This window comes from Procambarus clarkii, chromosome 35 (genome assembly GCF_040958095.1).
Source record: "Procambarus clarkii isolate CNS0578487 chromosome 35, FALCON_Pclarkii_2.0, whole genome shotgun sequence".
Classification (NCBI taxonomy): Eukaryota; Metazoa; Arthropoda; class Malacostraca; order Decapoda; family Cambaridae; genus Procambarus; species Procambarus clarkii.
The window spans coordinates 30,596,369-30,622,410 of NC_091184.1; the positions used below are offsets into that span (position 1 = coordinate 30,596,369).

Here is a 26,042-nt window from a genome sequence, read left to right on the forward strand (position 1 = left end):
CATCCATCCACCATCTTTAATGGAGATGTAGACAAAGGTATGTTGAGTTAAATAGAGCCTACAGTTAAGGATTTGGGCCCAGTAAATCCTCCCCGGTCCAGGACAAAACGCTCGAGTGGCCTAGTGGCCTCGACGTGGACAGGAAGCCGACGTCTTGTCAAAGATCCCCCCATTTGCCTTGATAATCTTTTCTAGGTGAATTTGGAAATTAAAGTCATTTAATTCATTTCATTTAAGTCATAATTCATTTACAGCTTCGGCGGGTGGTTGGTTCCATGAGTGGCCGCTTGTTGAGCTTTAAACCGTTACACCTTGTTTGTTACATCTAACCCATTCAAGAAATTGTCAGGATAAACTTCCTCCAAAGTGGTCAACATTTTAAACGTTTCAGTAAGATCCCTCGGCCATGCCTGTTGTTAGCCCTGTGGCCCTCAACCATTCCTATACGGGAGATCACTTAGCTCTGGAATGATTTTTGCTGCCCGGTGTTGCACCTTCTCCAGAGCAGCTATATCCTTCTGAAGATGAGGTCTCCATGCTTGAGAAAAATGAATGGCTACAGTATTCCAAGTGCCTGTAAAAACAAACATTGGGATTGTGAGGACACATAGTATAGTAATTACAATCTTGTAAAGCCACTAGTACGCGCAGCGTTTCGGGCAGGTCCTTAATCTAAGAAAATTTTAAGTATGTAAATACTTGCAAAATTTATACAAAATGATAACAGTTACAAAGCAAGAAAAAAAATAAAAGATGAGAGAAAATTGTAGGTATATAAAGCACATAGGTAGCTCAGATTGATTGCAATGACAGCTTGAATGGTAGTTTAAAAAAAATTAGTAGGCACACTACAGCATATGGCTAGCACATAAAAGAAGACAGCAATGAACACAATGATAAAGTTGTTTGGGTTAAGTACATAAAGGTTGGGAGATTGGGTAACACTAGATACAGAGCAAATTTAAAGCTCAGTGTAGGAAACTACGAAGATGAAATTAGGTACTTTTTGGTTTTGATTTTAAATGAGGCAAAAGTTTGACAGCTTTTCAATTCACTAGGGAGCGAGTTCCATAGACTAGGTCCCTTAATTTGCATAGAGTGTTTACACAGATTAAGTTTGACCCTGGGGATATCAAAGAGATATTTATTTCTGGTGTGGTGATAATGGGTCCTATTACATCTGTCCAGGGAGAGTTTCAGAGCATGGTTTGCTTTTCAGAACAGGGTTTTGTAAATGTAGTTGACACAAGAGAATGTGTGGAGGGAGTTAATATTTAGCAAGTTTAGGGATTTAAACAAGGGAGCGGAGTGTTGTCTGAAAGCAGAGTTTATTATTCTGATAGCAGATTTTTGCTGGGTGATGATGGGCTTAAGGTGGTTTGCAGTGGTAGACCCCCCCATGCACAGATACCATAATTAAGATAGGGGTTGATTAGTGCATAATATAGTAAGAGGAGAGCAGAGTTAGGAACATAATATCTTATTTTAGAGAGTATACCAACGGTTTTAGAGACTTTCTTAGTTATGTGTTGAATGTGGGTGCTGAAGTTGAGTCTCTTGTCTAGGAATAGGCCAAGAAACTTACCATCATTTTTATTACTGATGTTAGTGTTGTCTATCTGTAGCTGAATTGCATTCGATGATTTGCTTCCAAATAAGATGTAGCAGGTCTTTTCTATGTTTACTGTTAGTTTGTTAGTTGACATCCATAAGTGGACTTTTTTTAATTCATTATTCACAACATTATTTACTGTATGTGAGTTGGGGTCTGAACAGATAAGGGTAGTATCATCAGCAAACAATATAGGTTTAAGAATATTAGAGACATTAGGAAGATCATTGATATACTGTATATATAAGAAATAGTAGAGGTCCTAAGATGCTGCCCTGTGGCACTCCAACTGTAATTTTTTTTTTTTGAGAGAGATATATACAAGAGTTGTTACATTCTTGTAATTGGTTGAGTGGAAGAAGTTGTATCATTGATGGTTACACATTGATGTCTGTCACTAAGATAATTGATGCATTACACTAACGTAATGCATCAAATGAACAAATCCACAAGGGCAGTTATCCTCGTCACGGCCATTGTGGATTTGTTCATTTGTTCTTATGTTCTTAAATATGACCAATCGCCGTTTACACTAATTTGCATACTTTCGGTATAAAAAGTCATAATGTAAGTATCAAAGCCTTGTGCTCTGTATCCTCTAAATATCATTAATCGTGACCCAGGAGCTGAAGGGGACTGGTCAAGTCGTATACTGCAATTTCGGATACCGGGCTAGAAACAACTTCGTTCACTGAGAAGTTTGTACATACAAACCATTCCGTTCGTATATGCGCTGGTTTGTGTTCGCTGTTGTTCTCGTCTGAATAAATACATGGCACTTGTTCATATAATTAGCGCTTCCATTATTAGAATTATTTATCCATTATTAGAATAACAAGGTGCAAACCATATCCCCTTACAGTTGAAATCTATTTATTTATATACAAGAAGGTACATTGGGTTGCGAGAGTACATAACATTTATTAAGAGGTACATTGTAGCAAGATTAACATGGGCGACCCTTTTGGAAACGCATGGAAATGCAACACTTGGGTTGACCCGATTGACAGACTGGTTATATTCCAACAGGGTCTGAGACATTTACACTGGCGGGCGGCGTTCTTGCCAACTATATGGCTGTTAAGTTGAAAATTGTAACTGTTAAGAGCATTCTATTGTGGTTTTAATATTGAACAATTATACATATACGAAACAGACAAATCTGGTATCCGAAATAGTAAAAATATTAGTGTGCGATGTGATCAATGTAAGGGGGATATTGGGTGTGCCTCGTATCCCCTACAACAACAAGAAGTTCGAGAGCGATGAGGCCGCCACCTACTAGCTTCAGGATGTCGTCGAATCTAAATCAACAATATACTACAGCCGCTACTTTCTCGGAAACGTAAGTACCTGCCGCTTTACTTCTCTCACCCTGCCTAGCCTGGCCTGGCCTGACCTAGCTTAGCCAGACCTGACCAGACCTGACCTGGCCTAGCCTTACCTAGCCTAGTCTGACCTGGCCTAGTCTGACCTGGCCTAGTCTGACCTGACCTGGCCTAGCCTTACCCAACACTAATCACCACACGTGACAGCCCAAACGAATCGCAAATAAGTACACGTAACAAGTCATATGCCCGGACACTCTTTAACCTTGGGGACTGAGTGGTAACTATTGTATAGAAGAGCCGGCTCCCTGAGAGTGGTAAGAGGGCGTGATAAGAGGCTAACGTGTGGTCTTGAAGGAAGTCGAGAAAGCAGACAATTTTCAAAAGGAAGGGCAGCATAACGAGCAGACAGGAATGGACAGACAGTCGGTTATCCCATAATGTGTAATACGCCCCGCACAGCATGGGTGGAGTAGGGGGGGGGGGTGTTGTAGCAGGGCACAGTATGGTGATGGTGCGGGTGAAGTACACACCCACTGAATTCCTGCCATCAATAATTGTTTTCATAACCATTAGAACAATGGCATCCCTCCAGCCACCATCCTTCCACTGACCCCCTCCTCTGGTCCTCCACCTCAGACAATAACCCCCCACACCCCCTCTCCCTTCCAGACATCAGCATGTCAAAATCAGTACCATAGTGTGTTTAAACTATTTAAACTAAGTCATTGTGTATCTCAAGGTATCTTAATTCATTTGAAAGTGTACATGTGCATTCGTTCATATACTTGCCTAATTGTGCTTGCTGGGGTTGAGCTCTGGCTCTTTAGTTCCACCTCTCAACCGTCAATCAACAGGTGTACAGGTTTCTGAGCCTATTGGGCTCTATCATATCTACACTTGAACCTGTGTATGGAGTCAGCCTCCACCACATCACTTACTAATGCATTCCATTAGATATAATCATATATGATTACACATAATCATAATCATTCCATACACATAATCATATATGTGTACGTCAACGTATACATACATGCGTATATATACCTCATATTAAAATACTGATAAACAAATGACCATGAACAAATTAATTTAGAATTGTAGCATTATATATAATTTTAATAGACTAATTACGTGTTTATACATTTGAATGGTCCAGACAGGTGGCCAGCCTTGGACATATACACTTCTGGTAGGCACAATGACCTCATGTTAGACCCTTGATAGATTATGTGAGAGAGAGAGAGAGCTGGGGCAGGGAGGTGCGTGCCCCAGGGAGATAATCCATGCCCATGCCCCGCCTCGAGGTCAGTTCTCGAGTCACACCAAGAATAACAAACGAGCAAGTTGTCCTGACCAGGATGTGGCATATTAGGGAGGGTTGAGGAATAGGAAGCCTGTCTGATAGGGCTCTTGGCAAGCAGCTCTCCCTCAGTCTACCTATCTATATGGAAGAAATGTATCTAGGCCCTCATTTAGGCCCTCCTCCCCCCTGCCTATTCTCTCTCCCCCACCTTTCTTCCTTCATTTCCTCCGTCCTTCCCTCCCCCTCACTGGTGAGAGAGTAGGAGTGTGAGAGTGGTTAGAGAACTCGTAGTTCTCACGCTCGTGAAATTGTCTGCGACCCTGGAGGAGTAGAGCGGAGGGGGGGGGTGAAAGTAGGTGACGATGGAGGAGTAGAGGGGAGCATTATATGCAGTGAACGTAGGTGTCTATGGAAGAGTACATCATAGAGGAGGGTGAAAGGAAGGTGATGATGGAGGAGGAGAAGGGAGGGGCTGTGAAGGTAGGTGATGATGGAGGAGTAGAGGGGAGGAGGGGGGCAAAGGTAGGTGTCTATGGAAGAGTACATCATAGAGGGGGGTGAAGGTAGGTGGCGATGGAGTAGAGCAAAAGGGGTGGGGGTTGAAAGTAATTCTGAGTTTAATTTTTTAGTTATATATAGTGACACCTCGGCTTACGAATGAATATTTATGAACTTTTCGGGTTACGAGCCTAATTTCTTCAAAAAATTTGAATCGGGTTACAAACTTTGCCTCGGGAAAGGAGTTTGTTGATATACGTATGGGCTGACCTAGCGCGTGGTGGCATGGTGATCACGCCTCAGTTTACCAGTGTCTCCTGCCTAGTAAGTATCGCGCCTGAATTCTTTGTAAAGCATTACATTTGTTTTGGGATTTTTGGCTATTTGAACATAAAATTTGTTATGATATATCTTGCCATGAGTCCCAAGAAAGCCAGTGGTAAGGTTCAAGCCAAGAAAACACATGTGAGAATGACCATAGAGGAAAAACAAGAGAGCATTCATAAACATCAAAATGGTGCACAGGTTGTTGAACTAGCTAGACAGTACAACAAATCTGTCAACAATATGCACTATACTTGCTAAGAAAAAGGACATTATGAGCATTAAAGTGGCAAAAGGCATATCAACAATCCCGAAACAAAGAACACAAACACTTGAGGATGTTAAAAAGTTTTTATTAATTTGGATACACAACAAGGAGTTAGCAGGTGATAGCATTTCAGAGGCCATCATTTGTGAGAAACCAAGGCATTTGCATGAAGACCTTTTAAAGAAAACCCCTGGAACGAGGAGGGGGGGGGGGGGAAAGATGAATCAAGTTTGAAAATGTGAAAAGTTTGTGACAATAGAGCCTCGTGGAAAACTTTTGCTGTGGTCATTAGCTGGTGGAATGCACCCAGGATGGAGTATTAGGGCTATACATCTTTTAAATCATAAAAGTAATAAACATTTCCCATCAACCTTACAAACCATATTAACCTATTTTCATGTATTTCCCCCATGTGCATTTTAACAGAGTTGCTAAATTGCCTTTATCATTCTGTAAAATTTCAATTACAGTATACTGTATATAATTTGTTAGTATAAATGGACTGAATATTCTGAAATCACTATTAATTTTACAATTTCAGATTCAAAGGTGGTCTGGACACCCAATTTGGTCAGACAGGTGAAGAGAGCATTTAGGATAGTTCGAAGAGATGAAGATGGTCACAATTGTGTTTGAAGAGGCAATCGCCCCCCTTTGCTCCTGACATTATGTTCAGCCTATTGACCCCTGCACACCTAACACAAGGTAGGTTGAAAACTCCTCCTTCATGTCATTGGTTCATTAGCCAGAAACTTAGGGCCCATGCAGGAATATCCCTAAAAAAAAATAGTGGCCCCAACAATGCATCCTCCAAGTCTGGAGGATGAGCAGGAGCATTGTCGAGAAGCAGGCCCTTTAGTGTCAAACTTTTCTCTTGCAGATATTTTTTGATAGCAGGGCAAACCACTCTACATCACAGTTTTTCTGCACGTTATATATTTTTTAAAACTCTTGGATTTTCGGAATGATACACGAGCAAGGGTTTAATTTTCAAATCGCCACACAGCACAAGAGTTAGCCTATCCTGACACAAGTTAGCCCAAGTTAGCTCGTGTCCGGGCAGTGACGTCTCCTCTTGGGTAATGTATGTCCTCTTTGGCAATTTTTTCCAGAATAGCCATGTCTCCTCACAATTAAACACTTGTTGTGGAATATATCCATCAATACAGTATCTACAAAATCTTTAAAATCACGAACAAATCTTTCAGTCCCTACTTTGTCTGAGCTGGCACCCTCACCATGCCTCACAACACTATGAATACCACGTCTTTTTTCAAAATTTCTCAAACCATCGCCTACTCACCTTAAACTCTTTCGTATCTGCAAAACTCGTTCTAGGGGTTTTCTTTATAAGATCTTGCATGAAGATTTCATTGTTGACCAAACCACACACTGGAAATTGAATAGACGACGACATTTCGATCCGTCCTGGACCATTATAAAGTCGATTGTGATGAGATGAGGGAAGCAAGAGCATTAAGTAGGCAAGAGAGAGAGGTGAGGAGATGGCAAGTATGTACGTACTGTATGTACATGAATAAAATATGTACAGGCATATCTCAGAATAAGAGTTTAATCCGTTCCTGGAGACGCCTCGCCTTCCGAAAACTCGCATTCCGAAGTTAATTTCCCCATAAGAAATAAAGGGAAATGAATTAATCCGTTCCTGACTACCCCAAAAACCCCACATCAAACTAAATTTTTATACCTAATTTACCTAATTCATCTAAATAAACCTACAAAACTGTGTTCCAGTTATTACTTACCTTGCTGTCGAGTGCTGTAGGCGTATGGAAGATGGTGAGGAGGGGGGAGGAGGAGAGGAGTTACTGTTTGGAAGGGGAGTCCCCTTCCATAATCACATCACATAACCCCATGCCTTGTAACACTATGGATACCACTTCTCTTTCTAAATTTTTCAAACCAGCCCCTGCTTGCCTTAAACTCTTTCTTATCTGCATCACTCGTTGCAGGGGTATTCTTTAGAAGGTCTTCGTGCAACACCCTGGCTTTCTCACAAATAATGGCCTCCGAAACACTATCACCCCTCAACTCCTTGTCGTGTATCCAAATTAATAACAACTTTTCCACTTCTTCAAGTATTTGTGGTCTTTGTGCCGTTAATGTTCTTACTCCTTTTGCCACTTTAGCACCCCTAATCTTATTTTTCTTCTTAAGTATAGTGCATATTGTTGATGTGGCTTTGTTGTACTGCCTACAAAGTTCAACAACACGTGTACCGTTCTCATGCTTCCGAATGATCTCTTGTTTCTCCTCTATTGTCATCCTCACATGAGCTTTCTGGCCTTTATCCTTACCACTGGCTTTCTTGGGACCCATGGTGAGATATATAATAAACAAATTGTATAGACAAATCACCAAAAATCCAACAAAACACTGAAAATCCGCGAGAAGAATTGATGTGGGGGTAGTCACTGAGCGCGAGACAATGGTAAACTGAGGGGCGGAGGGGCGACGATCGCCGAACCACCACGCGCTAGGTCGGCCTGTACGCGTATCAACAAACTCGCGTCCCGAAGTAACCCTCGCCTTCGGAGACAAATTTTTGGAGTAAATACTCCTCGCCTTCCGAAAACCTCGCATACAGGGACAATCGCATTCCGAGGTACCACTGTACATACTTATACATAACGTGTGTAAATAGTGTAATAAACACAATAACAGTATTTTGGGAGGAGGAATGTTGGCGAGTAATGTGTTGGAGGAGGGAGGGAGGACTGGCAGGGTGTGGCAGCTCGCTCATGTTTTTTGGGCTCACCATACCAACATAGTGGATCGTTATGGTGAATACATACGTAGATGGGTATATACAATGTGTGTATATAGTGTAATAACAGCAAAAACACTGTTTGATTGTAGAATATGTCGCATATATGAGGCCCATAATTTTGAGCATAGCGATGTTCTGTACTTTGAATTATATAAATTCCACAAATTACACACTTTTAAATAATATTACAGCTAAAAAAAGGAAGAAATGAATGAGAAACTTCAAAATAATTGCGCAACATTTTATTCGCAGCAACTGCCGTCGCACGGGGTGGCGGGGCCGACAGACCCCCATCGCTCCAACGCTCAGCGCCCATAATTTGCTCAACTTCCCAGCTCCATTGCAGCTAAAGTAAGTCACATACAATATTTTTTGTTTAGTTTCCCCGTGATCAGACTCTGCATTTTAACAATATAAGAAGAGAAAAAAATTTTTGGAAAGAATTTATTTCTTGTGCACCAGGGTGTTATTTGGAGACAGAGCAGTTCAGTGGTTAACTACTAAATTTTTTTTTCTCCCACACACGCACCCCCCTAGGAAGCAGCCTGTAACAGCTAACTCCCAGATACCTATTTACTGTTAGGTAACAGGGGTCATCCCCTTTTGTACAAAGAATCTGCTAAAGCTTTTAGGGCTAATCTTTGACACTCGTTTGTCTTTGTCGCCCCATATTTTTTACGTCCGAGTTGAATGCTCTAAGGCCCTTAACTAACTTTAGGTCATGTCCCATACTTCTTGGGGAGCTAATCGACACTGCTCCTCTCTTTACATTCCTCTCTCATTCTGTCTAAACTCGATTATGGCCCTGTTTACTCGTCTGCTTCTCCTTCTACCCTTCACCATCTGGACACACTGCATCATACTGGGTTACAGCTCAGCTCTGGTACCTTTCCTTCGACACCTACCCTAAGCCTGTATGTTGAAACTGGCGTCCTGTTTCTACAGGATCGCCATGATCGCTACTGTCTTCTCCACCTTGCACGGTCCTTACAGCACCCTCACTCTTGCTTATGTCATGCCTTGACCTTTACCCATCCTGTGGTTCCTGTTCCCCTTCACCACCTATCTCTTTCTGTACGGTTGTCTCTCGTACAAAATGCTCTTTCAGTTTGTGTTACCAATATTTCCCCTCGTGTCATTCCGTCTTTGCCCCTATGGAGGGGTCCCCGTTCCTAAATTCTGTAAGCCTTGACCCACATGACTAAAACTTTTACCCCTCCTACAGTTCTAAATCACCTTTTCCTTGAACACTTTTCTTCACACTTGCACTCTATTTCCGTCTTCACCAATGGGTCTTAAGTCTGCAGACGGTGTAGGCTACTCTGTTGTTTTTCCTGACTGCACCTTTGTGTCTCCTGCCTCCGGAGACTAGCATCTTCACGGCAGAACTTTATGCTATTTTCTATGCTCTTCATCAACTCTTTTCTCGCTGTCAATCCTCCTCTGTGTTTGTAGTTGACACTTGCAGTGCCCTCATGGCTCTAGAATCGTTTAATCCAGTCCATCCTTTGGTAGTTGAAATTCAACATTGGCTGTTTCTTATCTCCAGTAGATTTAAGACAGTGGAATTTCGCTGGATTCCCACCCATATTGGTGTGTTCTTAAATGAGCGTGCAGACACTGCCGCTAAGGAAGCTATCCGCACCTGTCCCATCTCCCATAAAGGTATTCCTTATTATGACTTTTACCCAGTTATTCATTTCCCCATTCTTGCCCGTTGTCAGGGTTGTTGGTCTTCTGTTACTGGTAACAAACTGCGTGCTCTTAAGAGTAGTGTGTTCCCGTGGCCTTCCTCCTACCACCGTAACCGGTGGTGGGAAACGGCTCTGGCGAGGTTGTATATGGGTCATACACGTTTAACTCACGGGCACTTAATGGAGTGCTGCCCTGCTTCTTATTGTCCAAACCGTTGTCTCTACATGTCCGGACTTCCAGGACTTACGTGTCTTGCTTCCCGACCATCCCTCACTGTCAATTGTCCCTCGATAAAATTCTTGGTAAATTCAATACCTTTGATATTGTTCGCCGTATGCGTTTTTGTTCTTGTATTGGCGACGTTAGTGATATTTAGCGCACTATGATTATCCCACACATTTGATGGTTTGATAATTACTGTACTGTACAGTACTTTGGTTTGGAATGTATCAAATAAAGTTGTTTCATGTATTCAAATGTGTGAGAAAATCCACTGGGGCTGTGAGATGAAGCAAACCTGTAACAAAGGCATTGCCAGTTGCATACTCTACCACCACTGATGGTAAAAGTCTTACAACTGGATATCTTGTGTGACGGGTTATGGTATCACAGCTATACTGAACCAAGATGGTATGGCTCTCCCTCACATAAATGAAAGAAATGCTGCTATTGGCCTTGCAGTGTGTAAGTTGCAGGTGGAAACAAATGAAAATTATCAAATAAATAATTAAACAATTTACTGAAATAGTAATGAACAAAAATAACACATGACAATACTTAACTATCATGTAATGCAAAGGTGAACAAGTTAGTATGACCTTAAATGCAAAAAATAAACTATAAGCAATGAATAAAAGCATGAAGATATACTGGTGTTCTGAAGACAGCTACCATACCACCATGGCATCAGTCACACGACGTTGGCTGGAAGTGGACGACGGGTTAGAGACACGAAGGTGATCCTAGAGCACTAAGGGAGAGATTGCCTCTCCATTGAGGCAGCGCTCTTTATATAGTCCGGCGGTGATGACTCATCCAGTGTCAACACGAGGTGGACATCTGGTCAACTAGCAAACTGCTCGTAGTGGCTGGCGGTGCCTTTGTGTTGAGCTGTACCACTGTCAGTTGAAGGCGGCTAACTGCTTGTTTGTGGGGACAAACTGCCAGTTAGCAGTGGCGCCCGGCTTGCCTCTGAGTCGTACCAGGCCGTGCCAGGCCCTGGGGGGTATGGAGAGGTGGCAGGACTGATGACTCTTCTGGGCTGGTGTAGATGTATAATACTGACAGTGCAGAGGCATTGAAGGTGAAGGGAAAAGGCAGTTCCACTGCTATGCAGGGGATTCACGTGACACTTGTGAAGCCACAGAAAGTCTGGAGGCCCTACTGAAGCCAGTCCAAGTATTAAATAAAACCCCTGAAGTACGCCGGTGAAGGGTAAAGTGAAGGGTGAAGCAAGACCGTATGCCCCAACTTCAGGCACACACAGAAAATCACGTTTTGGTCCCGCCTCTCAACTGTGTATTTGAAGTTGGGGCGTATGGTGTTGAACTGCTTCAGCCTTCACCCGAGTGCTTGTAGGTCTTACGTAAGACGTTGACTCAAGGAGTGGCCTCAAAACTTGCTGTGATTTATGGGGAAATCCGGTTGTAAGACTTTTACAAAGTCAGTAATATACTGTGGTAGCCAGTGCCTTGGGCAAGGGTTTACGTCGCCTCACAGCTCCAGTGGATTTTCTGCTTGGTGTATATCAGGTTGTGATTTTGTGTGTGTACCGTATTGTTATGATCGCCGTCTGATAAGTCCTTTCTGGCCTCAAGAGTCATTGTTACCCACCTAGAAAGATTGCAGATGGCCAAAGCAGTTATTTAAGTTAAGAAGGGACAAGTCTTAAACAGAATTTTGCATAATATTTGACTGTAAAGGGGTAAATTGAGGTAGATTGAAAAACAAAATGGTGAACCGGGCAGGCGGTACTCACAATTAGGCGAGTACACTCGGGAACTTTTAAAGTGCAACCAAACATGCTTTAGGCTCTCACAACAAGAGGTGAGTGGTGGTGGCTTAGGTGCTCAGCCAATCAGAGCACCTAAGGAGGGAGGGCAGGAGTGAGAGGGGGGTGGTATGTGGAAGTTTGGTGACAGTTGTGTGTAGTTTGTTCATCTTCATTGTAAGTTTCATGGCTTGGTGTGCATTTCCCTAGTAAATTTAATTAGGGAAAAATTCAGGTGTTTGATTTTTTAAATCAACTTTTTAAATGTTGAGTTGTTAAAGCCTCAAAGTGCATGGAGTTGGTTTGGGAGTATGGCATCCTCATGCTGTTGCGTGCTCGCGTGAGGTAGCAAAGGTGATATAAAGTTGTGGGGTGTACATGCTTGGGACGTCCTCTCTCGGGATGGCTGGTGTTAGACCCGCGTGTTTGTCGGTTGTTGAAAAGCCGTCATCCTTTGCTGTTGTGGTATTGATTTTACATTGTTCATCTTGTAATTAATACTGTAGTGCGATATCTAGGGCTACCATTTGTAGGTTTAAATTGTCTAATACAAACAGTTGTCCAATGAGTTTTAATAGGAAATATCATCCACCAAGCACCATTGTACAATTATATTAATTGATAGTATATGGATTGTGCAGAACTGCTTAGAATGATCTTTAACACTTGGCTATATTGGTCATGTCAAATACCTGCACGGTGAATGCTCAAAGACCCTTTCTTTATTCAGTGTTGTCACATACCTCATGGGGGTATGGATAGACAAACACTCATTCGGTTAAACTTGCCTTGTAGTACTTTCAGAGCTCAGTAATTTGGAATCTGGTTAGCACTTTCCAAATAAATTGACCTTTAAAGTGAATTCCTATTTAGGTTTAAAACATTATACCGAATGAGAAACTCGGATTATATAGCCGAACACCAGAAATGTTGTTATTCAATTTGGTTGCCTAAAGCACATTCAAGGACTACACATTACATGGCATTCCAGGATTCCTCTATACCTTGCCTTATGCTGTAAACATTGCCACAACCCTGTGTTTTATTGATTTAAATGGCCACAGGGAGGCATACAACACTGCAGATTATGATGTCATTAGTTATCCACTGTGCTGACAAGTGGGCTGACTGATGTTCGTTGACACCTGTATCGTGCTTCAATTTAATCGCCAGGAGATCACCCTCTCACTAGACTCGTCTGTAGGAAGTACAGTATAGTATCTCAAATTACCTTGGATCATAAATAGCATAAGACTTGGGGGTAGGAGAGGGTTGCAGTGTTTGTCATGGCTCTCAGTTGTTCCTGGTATTAGGCAATTTAGTTCTGGAATCATTTTTGTTGGCCAATGTTAAACTTTTTCGAAAGTAGATGTTTTTCTGAAAGGGAAGGGGAGGGGACCTCTATGCTTGGATACAGTTATCTAAGTGAATACTTAGATTTATACAGTAGAATAACTACCTTCTTTTCCTTAGTCAAAATGGTTGCTTGTTTATTTCTAGGGACTTGTATTTTCTTTTATTTTTAACTGCAGCAACTTTCAGTGAATGATAGATTCTTACTGAAAGGACCTTTACTTCATTGTTGTTGCTTTATGGTCATCTCATTGTGTACAGGGATTCCGCGAAGCTTTTGGGGTTAGTCTTTGACACTCGTTTGTCTTGGTCAGCCCATATCTCTTGCCTCCGAGTTGAATGCTCTAAGGCCCCTAACCTCCTTAAGGTTTTGTCCCATACTTCTTGGGCAGTGGATAGGCGCACGCTCCTCTATTTGCACTCCTCTCTCGTCCTGTCTAAACTCGATTATAGTTGCCCTGCATACTCTTCTGCTTCTCCTTCTACTCTTCGCCGTCTTGATGCTTTGCACCATACTGGGTTGCGTCTCGGCTCTGGTGCCTTTCGTTCGAATCCCGCCCTTAGTTTGTATGTTAACACTGGCTTTCTCTCTCTTCAGGACTGCTGTGATCGCTACTGTCTTCGCTATCTTGCGCGGTCCTTCCAACATCCTTCCTCTCGCCTCTGTCGTGCATTGACTTTTCCTCCTCCTGTGGTTCCTGTTCCTCTTCATTGTCTCCCACTTTGTGTCCAGTTATCTCGCTTACAGGATTCTCTTTCTGTTCATATTTCTAATGTTTCTCCTTGTATTGTTCCTTCATTACCTCCGTGGAGAGTCCCCCTTCCCAAGTTTTGTACGTCCTTGACTTGTATTACTAAAGCCTTTACCCCTCCTACAATTCTGAAAAGCCTCTTCCTTGAGCACTCCCACTCTATTTCCATCTTCCCTGATGGGTCTAAGTCTGCGGATGGTGTGAGCTACTCTGTTGTTTTTCCTGACCGTAGTTACATGTGTCGCCTCCCTTCGGAGGCTAGCGTCTTTATGGCAGACCTTTATGCTATTCTCTATACTCTTTGTCTCTTGCTTTCTCATTCTCATTCCTCCTTTGTGGTTGTAGTTGATTCTCGTAGTGCCCTCATGGCTCTAGGGTCCTTTAATCCTGTCCATCCGGTGGTCATTGAGATTCAACATTGGCTGTTTCTTATTTCTAGTAAATTTAAATCAGTAGAGTTTTGCTGGGTTCCCAGCCATATTGGTGTTTCAATGAGCGTGCGGATGCTGCCGCTAAGGAAGCTATCCGTTCTTGTCCCGTCTCCCGTAAAGGTATTCCTTATTCCGACTTTTATCCTGTTATTCATTCTTGCCCATTGGCAGGGTTGTTGGTCCTCTGTGGTTGGTAACAAGCTGCGTACTCTCAAACTTAGTGTGTCCCCGTGGCCTTCCTCCTACCACCATAACCGGCGGTGGGACACTGCTTTGGCACGGCTGTGGGTTGGTCATACCCGCTTAACCCACGGTCACTTAATGGAGCGCCGCCCTGCTCCTTATTGTCCGAATTGCGTTGTCCCTCTTACAGTTGTGCATATCCTTGTTGAATGTCCTGACTTCCAGGATGAGCGTGTGTCTTGCTTTCCGACCGTCCCTCGTCCCTCGATAGAATTCTAGGTGAATCGGATACTTTTGATATCGTTCGCCTTATGCGTTTTTGTTCTCGTATTGGCATTCTTGGTGATATTTAACGCCCACTGATTATTTCGCACTTTGATGGTGCTACATGGCCTTCCCGGTTTGGTGCCTTCTTTTGGTAATTACCTTACCTTCATTGTTGTTTCATTTTAATGTGGTAGTTGTGATATGGATTGTTCTGGCTCACGTGCAAGGTCTTGGATTTTTTTCTGTTTTATATTAAGAAATTACAAATAGTAACAAGACTGGCAGAGTTATAGATCTGCATTAAGGCCTCAATATTATATTCTTTATTTTTTTTTATAACATGTTATCAGCAATTTTTGTGGTTGGTAATATTTAGATTAATGTCAGTCATGTATATGACAAGGGTTAAGACCCCTTGTGGTATGACAGCATTTTTCCCAGTCATTTCTTTAACAAATGAAAGGGTCCTAATAACCATTCTTTTGTCCCATGTACCTGTTTGTTGCTTTTTGGTCTTTCATTTGGTACTTTGGCTATTAAAACAATGGCCTTTGGTAATGTTGCAATTACCATTTCTAAAAAAAATGAGCAGGTTTTAGGAGGGGTTTGTTTTTAGCAAAAAAAGTTCCATTCCTTCAGGACCTTGCAGATGTTAGGTCAAACTAATTGACAGTAATCTATTTTGCCCCTTTCAAGCAATGATGGTTTTAATCTAGGTAAAATATTTCAGAATATCTGAAGTTTGGCAGACAAATCATTTAAGAGCTTTAATTTAATCAAAGTTACCAAAGATTTTGAGGCATCTATACAACATGGTTCAGTGTCACTTTGTTAAATTTACAAATTATAATTAAATTAACTAAAGATCAAAGCTTAGGTGTTGCATAGCTTTAAATTTACTTTCAAATATGAAAACTAAAATATTGACTAATGTTTCTTCCACTTTAATATTTCAGACTAATTTGTAATATTTGTTAGTTTATGTAAATTGAATAGGTAGTCCACTTTTACATCTTTTGCATGCACCTATGTAACAAGTTACAAATAGGTGTAAATTTTACCAAGTATTTATTTTCAAAATAGAAAAATTTCAGATGTTTAAACATTGCATCAATAGTAGTAAACAATTTCCAGCATAATTTCAGGATAAGGTATATAAAGTAGTTTCATTAAAATTGTTTTATTAAATAAGTTTTACATATAGTATTTATAATACATCTAATATTTATTACCATTTCAGGTTGTGAGACATGCTCCTAAATGAACAGAAGATCCAAGACAACTCCAGAGACAATCACCTGTAAAAGAAAAATAAACATTAAACAGGGACACTACTTTTATTATCACCAATGCCTAATAAGAAGCCCCAAAAATCCTAACTTCCTATCTTTTAAGATAGGCTCAGCAAGGCCTATCCCTTACTCTGGTTTTAGTGCAGAGCTTGTTCCCTGAATGGGTGCATTACATCCACCACTTTAGTGCCAGCAACACATTGTACATATGCTTTTCTCAAAGCACTGTACAATGCATGCCAGGCACTAAAGTTTTAGATGCATCCACCCATTCAGCAAACAAGCCCTGTGAGAATTAACAATGTAACCATTGTTAAGGGTCCCTAAACCTATGCAAATCTAGTCCATCTATTAGATGGGTAGTAGAGCAAAGCTCTGAAAAAGCCAAGCCAGGGATATCTGCAGGACTGCCTGGTCCCCTTTTATGAAATGGGGTAGGATCAGTACAAACTGCATCACCCTGTGGGTTGTAACAGTAGGACATGGTTACACACCTATAAATGGACTAGATAAGAGAATTAAGATTAGGTCATTGATATAGCTAAAACATCAAATTCAAACTCGCCCACTTTAGAAGATTTCCTTTTGCAGAGTGAAGGAGCCTCACTCCACAAGCCAGTCCATGCATCATAATCACTTTCACCTGAAAAATATTTCAACAAATTAATTTCAGATTTAAAGCCAATCTTGCTTTACTTTACAAATTCAGATGGAAAAAATTTCTTTTAAGAAATTTACTTTGCCTACATATTCTAGTAGCAGTAGTAAAGATCTAATTTAGCAATATAAATATATATGGCATCAATTTGCCAAGTTTCAGTAAATGTCATTTGAGAAACTATCCACAACTGCACTTCAATGGCAATTTACATTTATCTTTAGCCAATGCTATATTTTTTAAGTTTATTACTATTTTTTTACTTTTATGCAAATCTATTCAGATTAACCTTTACTACAACTGACAGAGGGACTTCTGGACTTTCCAAACCACATTCTGGAAAACTATATAAATTTAAAACCAAGCTAAAGTAAACATTTAATATTTTTTTTCACTTTCAAGGGAAAAATACCATTACTTAGAACAAAACTTTTCCTGCCATTAACTTTGACTCATGATTACCCTTAACTGTTATACATTTATAGATTAAAACTTATTTAACAAACATTTAATGATAACTAAAGATATATATTTCATTAAAATTATTAATAAAACACCCTCAACTATGCTGTTTAAGATCTAATGCCCCACATTACAATTTACACAATTGTAACATACCATTCTATTCAATACATTCCTGAAAGGACTAAACTTGCAGATATGGTACCCACTAGCCTAAGCCTAGACTTCCATACCCTAATATTTAATAGGTTTTTAGCAATCAACTTCTACCCTCCAATTCCAATGTACACAACACTACTTACTGTAGATCTGCAAGTATTTTCCTGCAGCTCTTTGTTGCCAGGACCTTCCACAACCTGTCATGTGAACAGTAAATATTACTAAAAAGTTATTTGCATAGCAATGTTATTTTGTTCATACCTGTACCACCAGTTTAACAGTTGCCATTTTAAATGGCACACTAAGTATCTTGTTGTCCCATCTTTATTAATTACAAAGCTAGTCATTTCAAGTCAACATCCTATACAAATTTTATTTTCCAACAACTTTAGTCATGAACATTTTTCAGGAACATTGCAAACAAACTTTAATTTAACAACCATGTATAACATTTGAATAAAAGCAATACAAAATATATATACAAATTCTTATTCTTTTGCAACCACTGCTTACTACTAGGGGGACAAATTTATTCTGTTGAATTATGTACCAAGCTTTTTAGTCTGAAAATTCATAATTAACCCAACTATACTACCAAGACAATGTGATTTTAGTAAATTTAGTAAAATTTTAAGGGTCAAAAGTTAAGCTTGTCTACAGCATTTCGTTTTTAATTAACTATGTAAGGGGGAGATTCTGAATAGCAAGTGCCAATAGGCACTGCCACTGGCTTATGGCAAAAGATTCTGTAGCAATAGATCTATAAGCCACACTCCCCCCCCCTTCCTCCCAACTGTTCAGTGTCAAAAGGGAGGGGGGGGGGGGGGTGTCCATTTACTGTACCACTTACATTTTAGTGTGGGCTTCATCCACTATTCTGATGTTAGCTGGAACATTTGTGCCAGCTGCTGGTTTGAAAGGGAGGCATACCATGTGCCAATTCAGGAAGCTTTCCACGTTCTTCACTGCATGTCAGCTCAGGACCTCGCTACCATATTGGGAGGCACTTGAAGACTAACCAATCAACATCCCAGGCTGGAGAGCAGTGCCAGCTCTGGGAGAATTTACCACCTGCAAAAAATTTAATACTCTTAACAATCTACAACATCTATCTCATCTTTACCTAGCCCCCAAACCTTTCATTTGTCAGCATTAAACTGCATCTGGTAGTCTTAACCATTTCAAAACTATATAGGGCATCGGTATTTTTTGTTTGCCAATTCTGCAACTATTGCAGTCTAAACCATAATCTTGCGAATAACCGAGGTCCAAGGAGAGCTTTTAGGCACTACTTACAACACTTCTCCCAACTTAACCCCATTTATACTAATTTCCTTTGGTATAGCCATGACCTAATCAACTTCAGTCAGCATTCCCAATGATCCGAGCCCCTATCAATTTTGCGCCACTATCAAAATCTCTGCTAAAGTCAAGGTACACAAAATCACAAACCTTATCACCATTTCCTCAACTATGCAACCTAATCCATGAACATTTAGCAATAAAACTATGAGATTCATGTATCTAGTCATGTTTCTCAAAAAGAGTAGAGAAATGGCACTTGCAATGTTAGATTCTAGTAACTTTCCTCACAATAGACTAACCTAATTGGTCGTTAACTCAAACTTTTCTTTTCAAACTTGCTATATTAGGAACTTTCCACGACCGGCCTTTACCCGACATAATTAAATAGGGTAAAAACGGTATATTAAATGCAGTAAAACTACGGTAAATTCAATATGATAAACTTGCATTCTTTAAGCATGGGCTGCATAGTAAGTGAACTAAACTAAATGTTAACCACCCTGGCAAAACACTTCGTTCTATTCAATTTCTTTATTTAATCACTTTGTCCGGCTAGAATTTTTAGATTAGATTAAAGGAACACCCTCCCTGGTAACTGCTGAACTAGTTAACCAAATACAAATATTTAGGTAAAATACTTTCATAAAACCCGTCTACTTCCCCCACCAGTAGACTTGTTCAGCTAAAGGCATAATGTAATGTTCCACTTTAGTAAATAAAGGCTTAAAAAAAAAAAAACTACCCCATCTGTGTAGTTACCGGTTACCTGACATTCTACGCTTAAAATAACCCATCTATTCCCCATAATTGTTCGATATAACTTACCTCTCACCCGCTGGTCGAGTACACAGCAGTATATATCCTCCTCCATCACTCACCGCGTGGATACTATTTCACTCTGGCCGCAAATTGCCTCAAATCACCTACGTTGTCCATAAACATATATAGAAGAGCAACTGACCGTAACACCCGTATAGCGATCATCACATAACGTGGGAACATTAGTAGTACTGCTGTCAAAACATAGATGGCGCCAGGACAAACGGTAATCCCTATGGACTCGCCTAGTTATGCGTAGGGAATTGAGCTTCAGCTGTTAGGTCCCGCCCCTCAGCTGTATTCACCTAGTTGTACTCACCTAATTTGTGCTTGCAGGGGTTGAGCTTTGGTTCTTTGGCCCCGACTCTCAACCGTCAATCAACAGGTGTACAGGTTCCTGAGCCTATTGGGCTCTATCACATCTACATTTGAAATTGTGTATGGAGTCAGCCTCCACCACATCACTGCTTAATACATTCCATTTGTTAACTACTCTGACACTGAAAAAATTCTTTCTAATATCTCTGTGGCTCATTTGGGTACTAAGTTCCCCTTGTTCGTGTTCCACCCGTGTTAAAGAGCTGTCTTTGTAACTATCAAAATGCATATATCTTTGCTTTCACTTCAGTTATATTTATGACAAGGGATTTAAAATTTGCCTATATTTCTGTTTCTCTGTTGACATTAAAAACTTTCGTTTATTACAGTATCTACATAAAATTAACATTTATCTTCATTAGGTTGTAGTTCTCATCAATAGGGAGAGCGTCGGTAAAAAAAAAAAATTATATATAAATATCTTTCCTCTCTCAATAATATGCCCGAAACGCTATGCGTACTAGTGCCTTTAGGTATTGTATGTACTAGCTCTATCTATAAATCCAATATTATGTTTGTAAATCGACTATTTATGTACTTTCCTGAATAAAATGAACTTTACTTTACTAATATCTAATCTCTGTGACTAAAACGTAAGAACGACTTTATCTATGCCTTTTTGATAACATATACAATTATAAGCTTTATTAGTGAATCTCTATTAATTAAACAATATATCAGAGAGTGTGTAAGGTTCGGTGTTCCATGTGCGTGTCTGTGTCTGTCCCTGTCCCTCTGCTCCTGTCCCTGTCCCTCTGTCTCTGCCTCTCCTCGTTTCTGACATTCTCTGTGTCAGCCTATCTCTGTCTCTTTCCTCGCTCTATCACTGTCATTCTCTCACTGACTTTGCATATCCTTATCTATACGTCTCTGTGTCTAACATTCTCTCCCTGACTCTGTCTATATCTATTTCTCTGTCTCGATCTTCATCTCTTTCTCTCTCTCTCTCTCTCCCCTTCTCTCTCTCTCTCTCTCTCTCTCTCTCTCTCTCTCTCTCTCTCTCTCTCTCTCTCTCTCTCTCTCTCTCTCTCTCTCTCTCTCTCTCTCTCTCTCCTTACATACATACATACATACATACATACATACATACATACATACATACATACATACATACATACATACATACATTTATTTAACACATGTGGTACACGCACAAGGGGACACAGGTGGAAGCTGAGTACCCAAATGAGCCACAGAGAGATTATAGAAAGAACTTTTCAGTGTCAGAGTAGTTAATAAATGGAATTCATTAGGCAGTAATGTGGTAGAGGCTAATTCCATACACAGTTTCAAGTGTAGATATGACAGAGCCCAGTAGGCTCAGGAATCTGTACATCAGTTGATTGACGGTTGAGAGGCGGGACCAAAGAGCCAAAGTTCAACCCTTGCAACCACAACTAGGTTAGTACATACATACATACATAAGATATAAAACAGTGGAGGATTCCCAGGTAGAACAATCAACCACAATGCCCATTACCCCTTTACCCTGATGTCCTTAACTACACAACTATACAAGAGTCGTTAACACGTGAAATGGCTGATCCCCCATCACGATAGCATAAAGACCAATTGCCTGACCCGCAGTCCGTCTTGCTCCTCAAATAATTTTCGGGTTAACATGAAAACGTCTCTCGAGTTTATCTTTCTAATGTTGTTTTCCCATCTTTCATTTTATCAGCTTAGTTCCTTTATTATGCCCCAATTACTCATCCCTTGAGCGGTAGTTAAACTGAACCCAAATTTAAAAAAAGTTCCTTTTGCTAAGCAAGCTACAGTCTTGATAAGTCAGATATATTGTTTGTTAACACATTTCTCAACTATAAACAGTCAGTTTTATCAAGCTAACATATCCTAACACAACGAGTGAGAGTATTAACTGGTCTAATTATTTTATTAGACCAGTATATATTATTAGATTATACTGGTATAATTATATATATATATATATATATATATATATATATATATATATATATATATATATATATATATATATATATATATATATATATATATATATATATATATATATATATATATATATATATATATATGTGTGTATGTATGAGTGTGTGTACATGTGTATACAACATTAATAATTTTGTAACTAGCGTCAAACATTGTTATTTGCTTAGCTAAACGAACTAGAGGGTTCAGTTCCTGAACCGATTATGTGCCTCTGTAATCCTTTACACCACGGCCCACGGGATGGGTATGGGGTGCATAATAAAGAAAGCAATAGAAGAAATTGTAATTGCATAATACGGTTATTGACATTCAATAATAGTAAGATAAAGCAATGAGGACCAAATGGAAGACCAGTGATCAGATGAATATTACAGACTCAAGGGTAGCCTTCTCTTCTTGTATATAAATGAAAAAATAAATTCGTTTGTTTAATTCTAATGCTTGTAGGCGAGAACAGTTGTGAACGCCAGCTAGCGCACAAGTACATGAGCACCCAAAATACTTTTACACAAAAGACATGTACAGACAGGCGTGTGGCTTCTGACTTCTTTTTTATTGATTAATATTAAATATTAGGCGCTTACCTATAATAGTTATCATTTTATACAAGTATAACTCTCACATAATAAATATAAAAGGAGTTTATCTAAAAGCTGACAGAAGTGTTGTGTTTTGTGCGTTGTATCGTGTTTGTGGGCATTCGGGTGTGTTGTGTTTACGCTGGCGGGCGGCGTCCTTACCAACTCCGGATTATGTCTATTACATCACTAAACTTCATTTAATAACTATATGCCTCTTAAATAGAAGATTTTAATTGTTAATAGCATTATATTGTCGTTTTAATGTGGAACACGTACACATATGCGAATCATCGAAAGCTGGTGTCCGAAGTGGTAAAAATATTAGTGTGCGATGTTGTCAATGTACGGAGTGTCCGCTCCTGGAGTGGCTCAGGCCTCAGGGACCCTCACCATAATTGTTTATGATCAAGGCGAGAGGAATAAAAATAAGAAATTTCTAAATCAACAACGTAATAAATATATTTATTCATTAAAACATTGATTGTAGAGTGACATATATATGTATGCAAATAAAAGTAAATTAGATGTTTGTTAATTATATTTACCTGAATTTACCTGAGGGCCACTAACATTCTAGTGGCCTCGACGAACACAGGAAGGTAACGGCTTGTCAAAGGTTCCCCCTATTTGTGTTAACATATTTAGTGTATATAAACGTTCATTTTTATAGAAAATGCAAACAATAAGCAATTATATTCATGGTGTTATTTTGCTAGATTGTAAAGTGAAGGTTAGTTAGTAGCACTAGGTGTAATATTGATGAGGAAACTGTGTCCTTATTTTTTACTTTTTGATTAAAGTAGTATTAATATGAACCATTTTTCTTATTAGGGAGGTCTATATATTGGGTCCCTTTATTTGAATGTGATTTCCCCATTATCAGAGACAGGAAGACTATTTGGACTTATCGAGGTCCCTTACAGGGCCTAGACCAACTACTGATCCTCCTCAAAATACTATAAACAACAGTTGCCTAACTCCTGAGTACCTATTTACTGGTATAGGTGAACAGACACACCAGGCGAAATAAAACGATATCCATCCATCTGTCCTGCCCGGGGATTGAACCAGACTGTAAGCGATACTTTATATATTTGTTTTGTGATGTTCATTCGTCTATCCATATATTTTTGCGGCGCAACATCTATAAATTTATATATTATACACTAAAGCTAAGTCTTTTGTTAATACATAAAATAATTGTAAATTTACAGGATAACAGAAGAGTTATTATTTCTATATATTACACTGCTTATACATTCATCATACATTCGTCATTTATCTACCAGAAGCAAAATATGTATAGAGTGCAAGATTTTCATGTATTTTATCATTTAAATAATTAGATGATCTGCGGAGAGTGGGAGCAGGCGAGTCCTTCAGAATGAGAGCATTCTCTCCATCACCAATGATGCCGTGGAGGGGTACCAGCTGTTGTTGTTGTTATAGATTCAGCTACTCGGATCAAGTTCCAAGCAGCACGGGCTATGGCGAGCCCGTAACTTACCTGGCACAGGAGCGGGGCAAGTAGCACGGGCTATAGTGAGCCCGTAGTGGACTTACCTGTCACAGGAGCGGTGCCGTCTCGGAGTACCAGCTGAATTGCTCTGACTTTAGCCTCGCTCATGGCACACCTCAACAGGTACCATGATTTAGTAGATAAAGGTGAGAATCCGAGGAACCCACACCTTTACCCAGACGGAAATTCTCGACATGGTTATCTTGAGATGATTTCGGGGCTTTAGTGTCCCCGCGGCCCGGTCCTCGACCAGGCCTCCACCCCCAGGAAGCAGCCCGTGACAGCTGACTAACACCCAGGTACCTATTTTACTGCTAGGTAACAGGACAATGGTAGCTGAAATCGTTCCACCGATAGGTATAAACAAATGCCCTCCCCAATAAAAAAAAATGGCAAACATGGACATTTACCTAAATTTACCTGAGGGCCACTAATGCTGGTGGCCTCGATGAGGACAGGAAGCCGGCGGCTTGTTAAAGGATAAATATGGACAAAGTATTATGTTTGCTGTGAGGAAGATAGGATAGTGGTAGGTTGTTCTGTCAGTGCAACCTGTCCTCTTAAAAAGAACGTCGCTTTTGGCCGTTTGCCCGTATGGCCGAATTTGGACGTAATTTGAAATTGAAAAAAATATGAAAATAAATTTGGGATTTTTTTTTTCAACAACAGTAAGTTAAGGGTCCTCTGATAGGTTAGGTGGGCAGGAAATTCTTATAAAGTTTCAAAACGTTATGAAAAACGTTAATTTAAAGTGTCCTCTTATAACCTCTGCGCGTACGCCGGACGGCTCAAATAGAAAACGGAACAGAACGTCACTTTTGTGAGTGGATTTCATTTCAAATTACGTCCAAATTTAGCCATATCGCGCATACGAGCCAAAAGTGACGTTCTTTTTAAGAGGCTATGATCACTGTCGTGATCATAGCAGAAGCAAGAAGGGCCGCTATGTTAGCCCAAATGTAGTCCTTGTTTGTAGCTGATGTTTGAGTGTATGTGTTATCGTCATCCTGTGATCGCTGGGCTACTAAGCGCCATTGCACTCAGTGGACGACTGGAAGGGACAGCCAACATGACAGGACGGAACGATCACCCTCGGTGAATCGTGTAGTAATCGCCAAATTCTAATTGTGTTGTATTCCCAAAATTAATGTATTTCATATTAACCTCATACAATGTTACTGTATTACATTGTTAATTTACCCAAAGTAGCACTTTCGCCAATTGTAGTTCCTCAGTGTTACTTACCCTCTGGAAGTTACACATTATTAAATTTACCGAAACATTTCTATCACTCTCCTGCAGGATTTGGAATGTGGACCATAATAATCATGAAAACTCTCACGCGTTGAATTAGGTCCTCTACGGGTCATCATGATGTTATAGTTTTATAAACTGTGAATACTGTTAATTGTTGAATATGTTAAACTATGCAACTAGCTCATCAAGGCTGTAACATGCTTAGCTGAATGAATTTAAGGGTTCAGTTCCTCAGCCATGTACTATTTAACCTTTTCCACCACCACCAATTCTCAGTTTTCGTTTTATCAACCGGATATGCACTCTACATCAGCACTAAAACGTTTTAAACTTACCATATAGCATTTACACATAATTTTATAGTTTTTCTCCTTAGGTAAAATTTAAACCGGTTAACATAAAGTTTTCACCATTACAAATTCTATTACTACGATACATTTTTTAAATTCAGTAAATTAGTTTTTTTTCGCAAAACAAACAGCATAATTTATTTTACGTAGACATGCAAAGAGAGGATATGTTAATGCGCATGTGCAGTACAGTAGTTGTTGAGTGGTTGCGGAGGTGAAGAGAGGCCCCAGCTGGAGTCTTATAGTATAATGGCTGAGAACAGTAGCACCAGAGACAATTGTGGCCATGATAGCCTATCTAGTGACAATCCTCGACTTGCACCGCGCTACTACTTAAGACCGCCGCCTGTTCTGCCCCCGAAGCCTCGCATCACAGGCGAAGATGTAAACGTCCTTCGGTTCTTCACTACAATGCGTCGCCAGGGGCCCGTTGTGAAGACGCTAGCGCACGCATACCGCGCCCTCACGCAAGTGGGTGATGACGATGTTC

At 40.1% G+C, this 26,042-nt stretch overlaps 1 protein-coding gene and 2 long non-coding RNA genes across 4 annotated transcripts; 1 reads left to right on the forward strand and 2 right to left on the reverse strand.

Moving 5' to 3' along the window:
- Positions 1 to 217: 217 nt before the first annotated feature.
- On the reverse strand, positions 218 to 2,451 carry LOC123768497 (uncharacterized). Its single transcript, XM_069336246.1, has 3 exons — positions 2,158 to 2,451; positions 1,586 to 1,768; positions 218 to 574 (listed from the first exon to the last, which is right to left on the reverse strand). The coding sequence occupies exons 1-3, from the start codon at positions 2,219 to 2,221 to the stop codon at positions 432 to 434; spliced, it is 390 nt and encodes a 129-aa protein (XP_069192347.1). The 5' UTR covers positions 2,222 to 2,451; the 3' UTR covers positions 218 to 431.
- Positions 2,452 to 2,660: 209 nt separating this feature from the next.
- Positions 2,661 to 16,130, forward strand: LOC138371425 (uncharacterized). The gene is made up of 4 exons (XR_011230464.1): positions 2,661 to 2,957; positions 5,881 to 6,044; positions 8,383 to 8,481; positions 16,042 to 16,130. It is a non-coding gene; the product is annotated as an uncharacterized lncRNA (long non-coding RNA).
- On the reverse strand, positions 15,966 to 19,745 carry LOC138371426 (uncharacterized). Of its 2 annotated transcripts, none has more exons than XR_011230465.1 (5): positions 19,503 to 19,745; positions 18,223 to 18,443; positions 17,516 to 17,569; positions 16,663 to 16,736; positions 15,966 to 16,099 (listed from the first exon to the last, which is right to left on the reverse strand). It is a non-coding gene; the product is annotated as an uncharacterized lncRNA (long non-coding RNA). The 2 variants fall into 2 exon arrangements; XR_011230466.1 differs by having other exon boundaries at positions 16,659 to 16,736.
- Between the last annotated feature and the right edge of the window lie 6,297 nt (positions 19,746 to 26,042).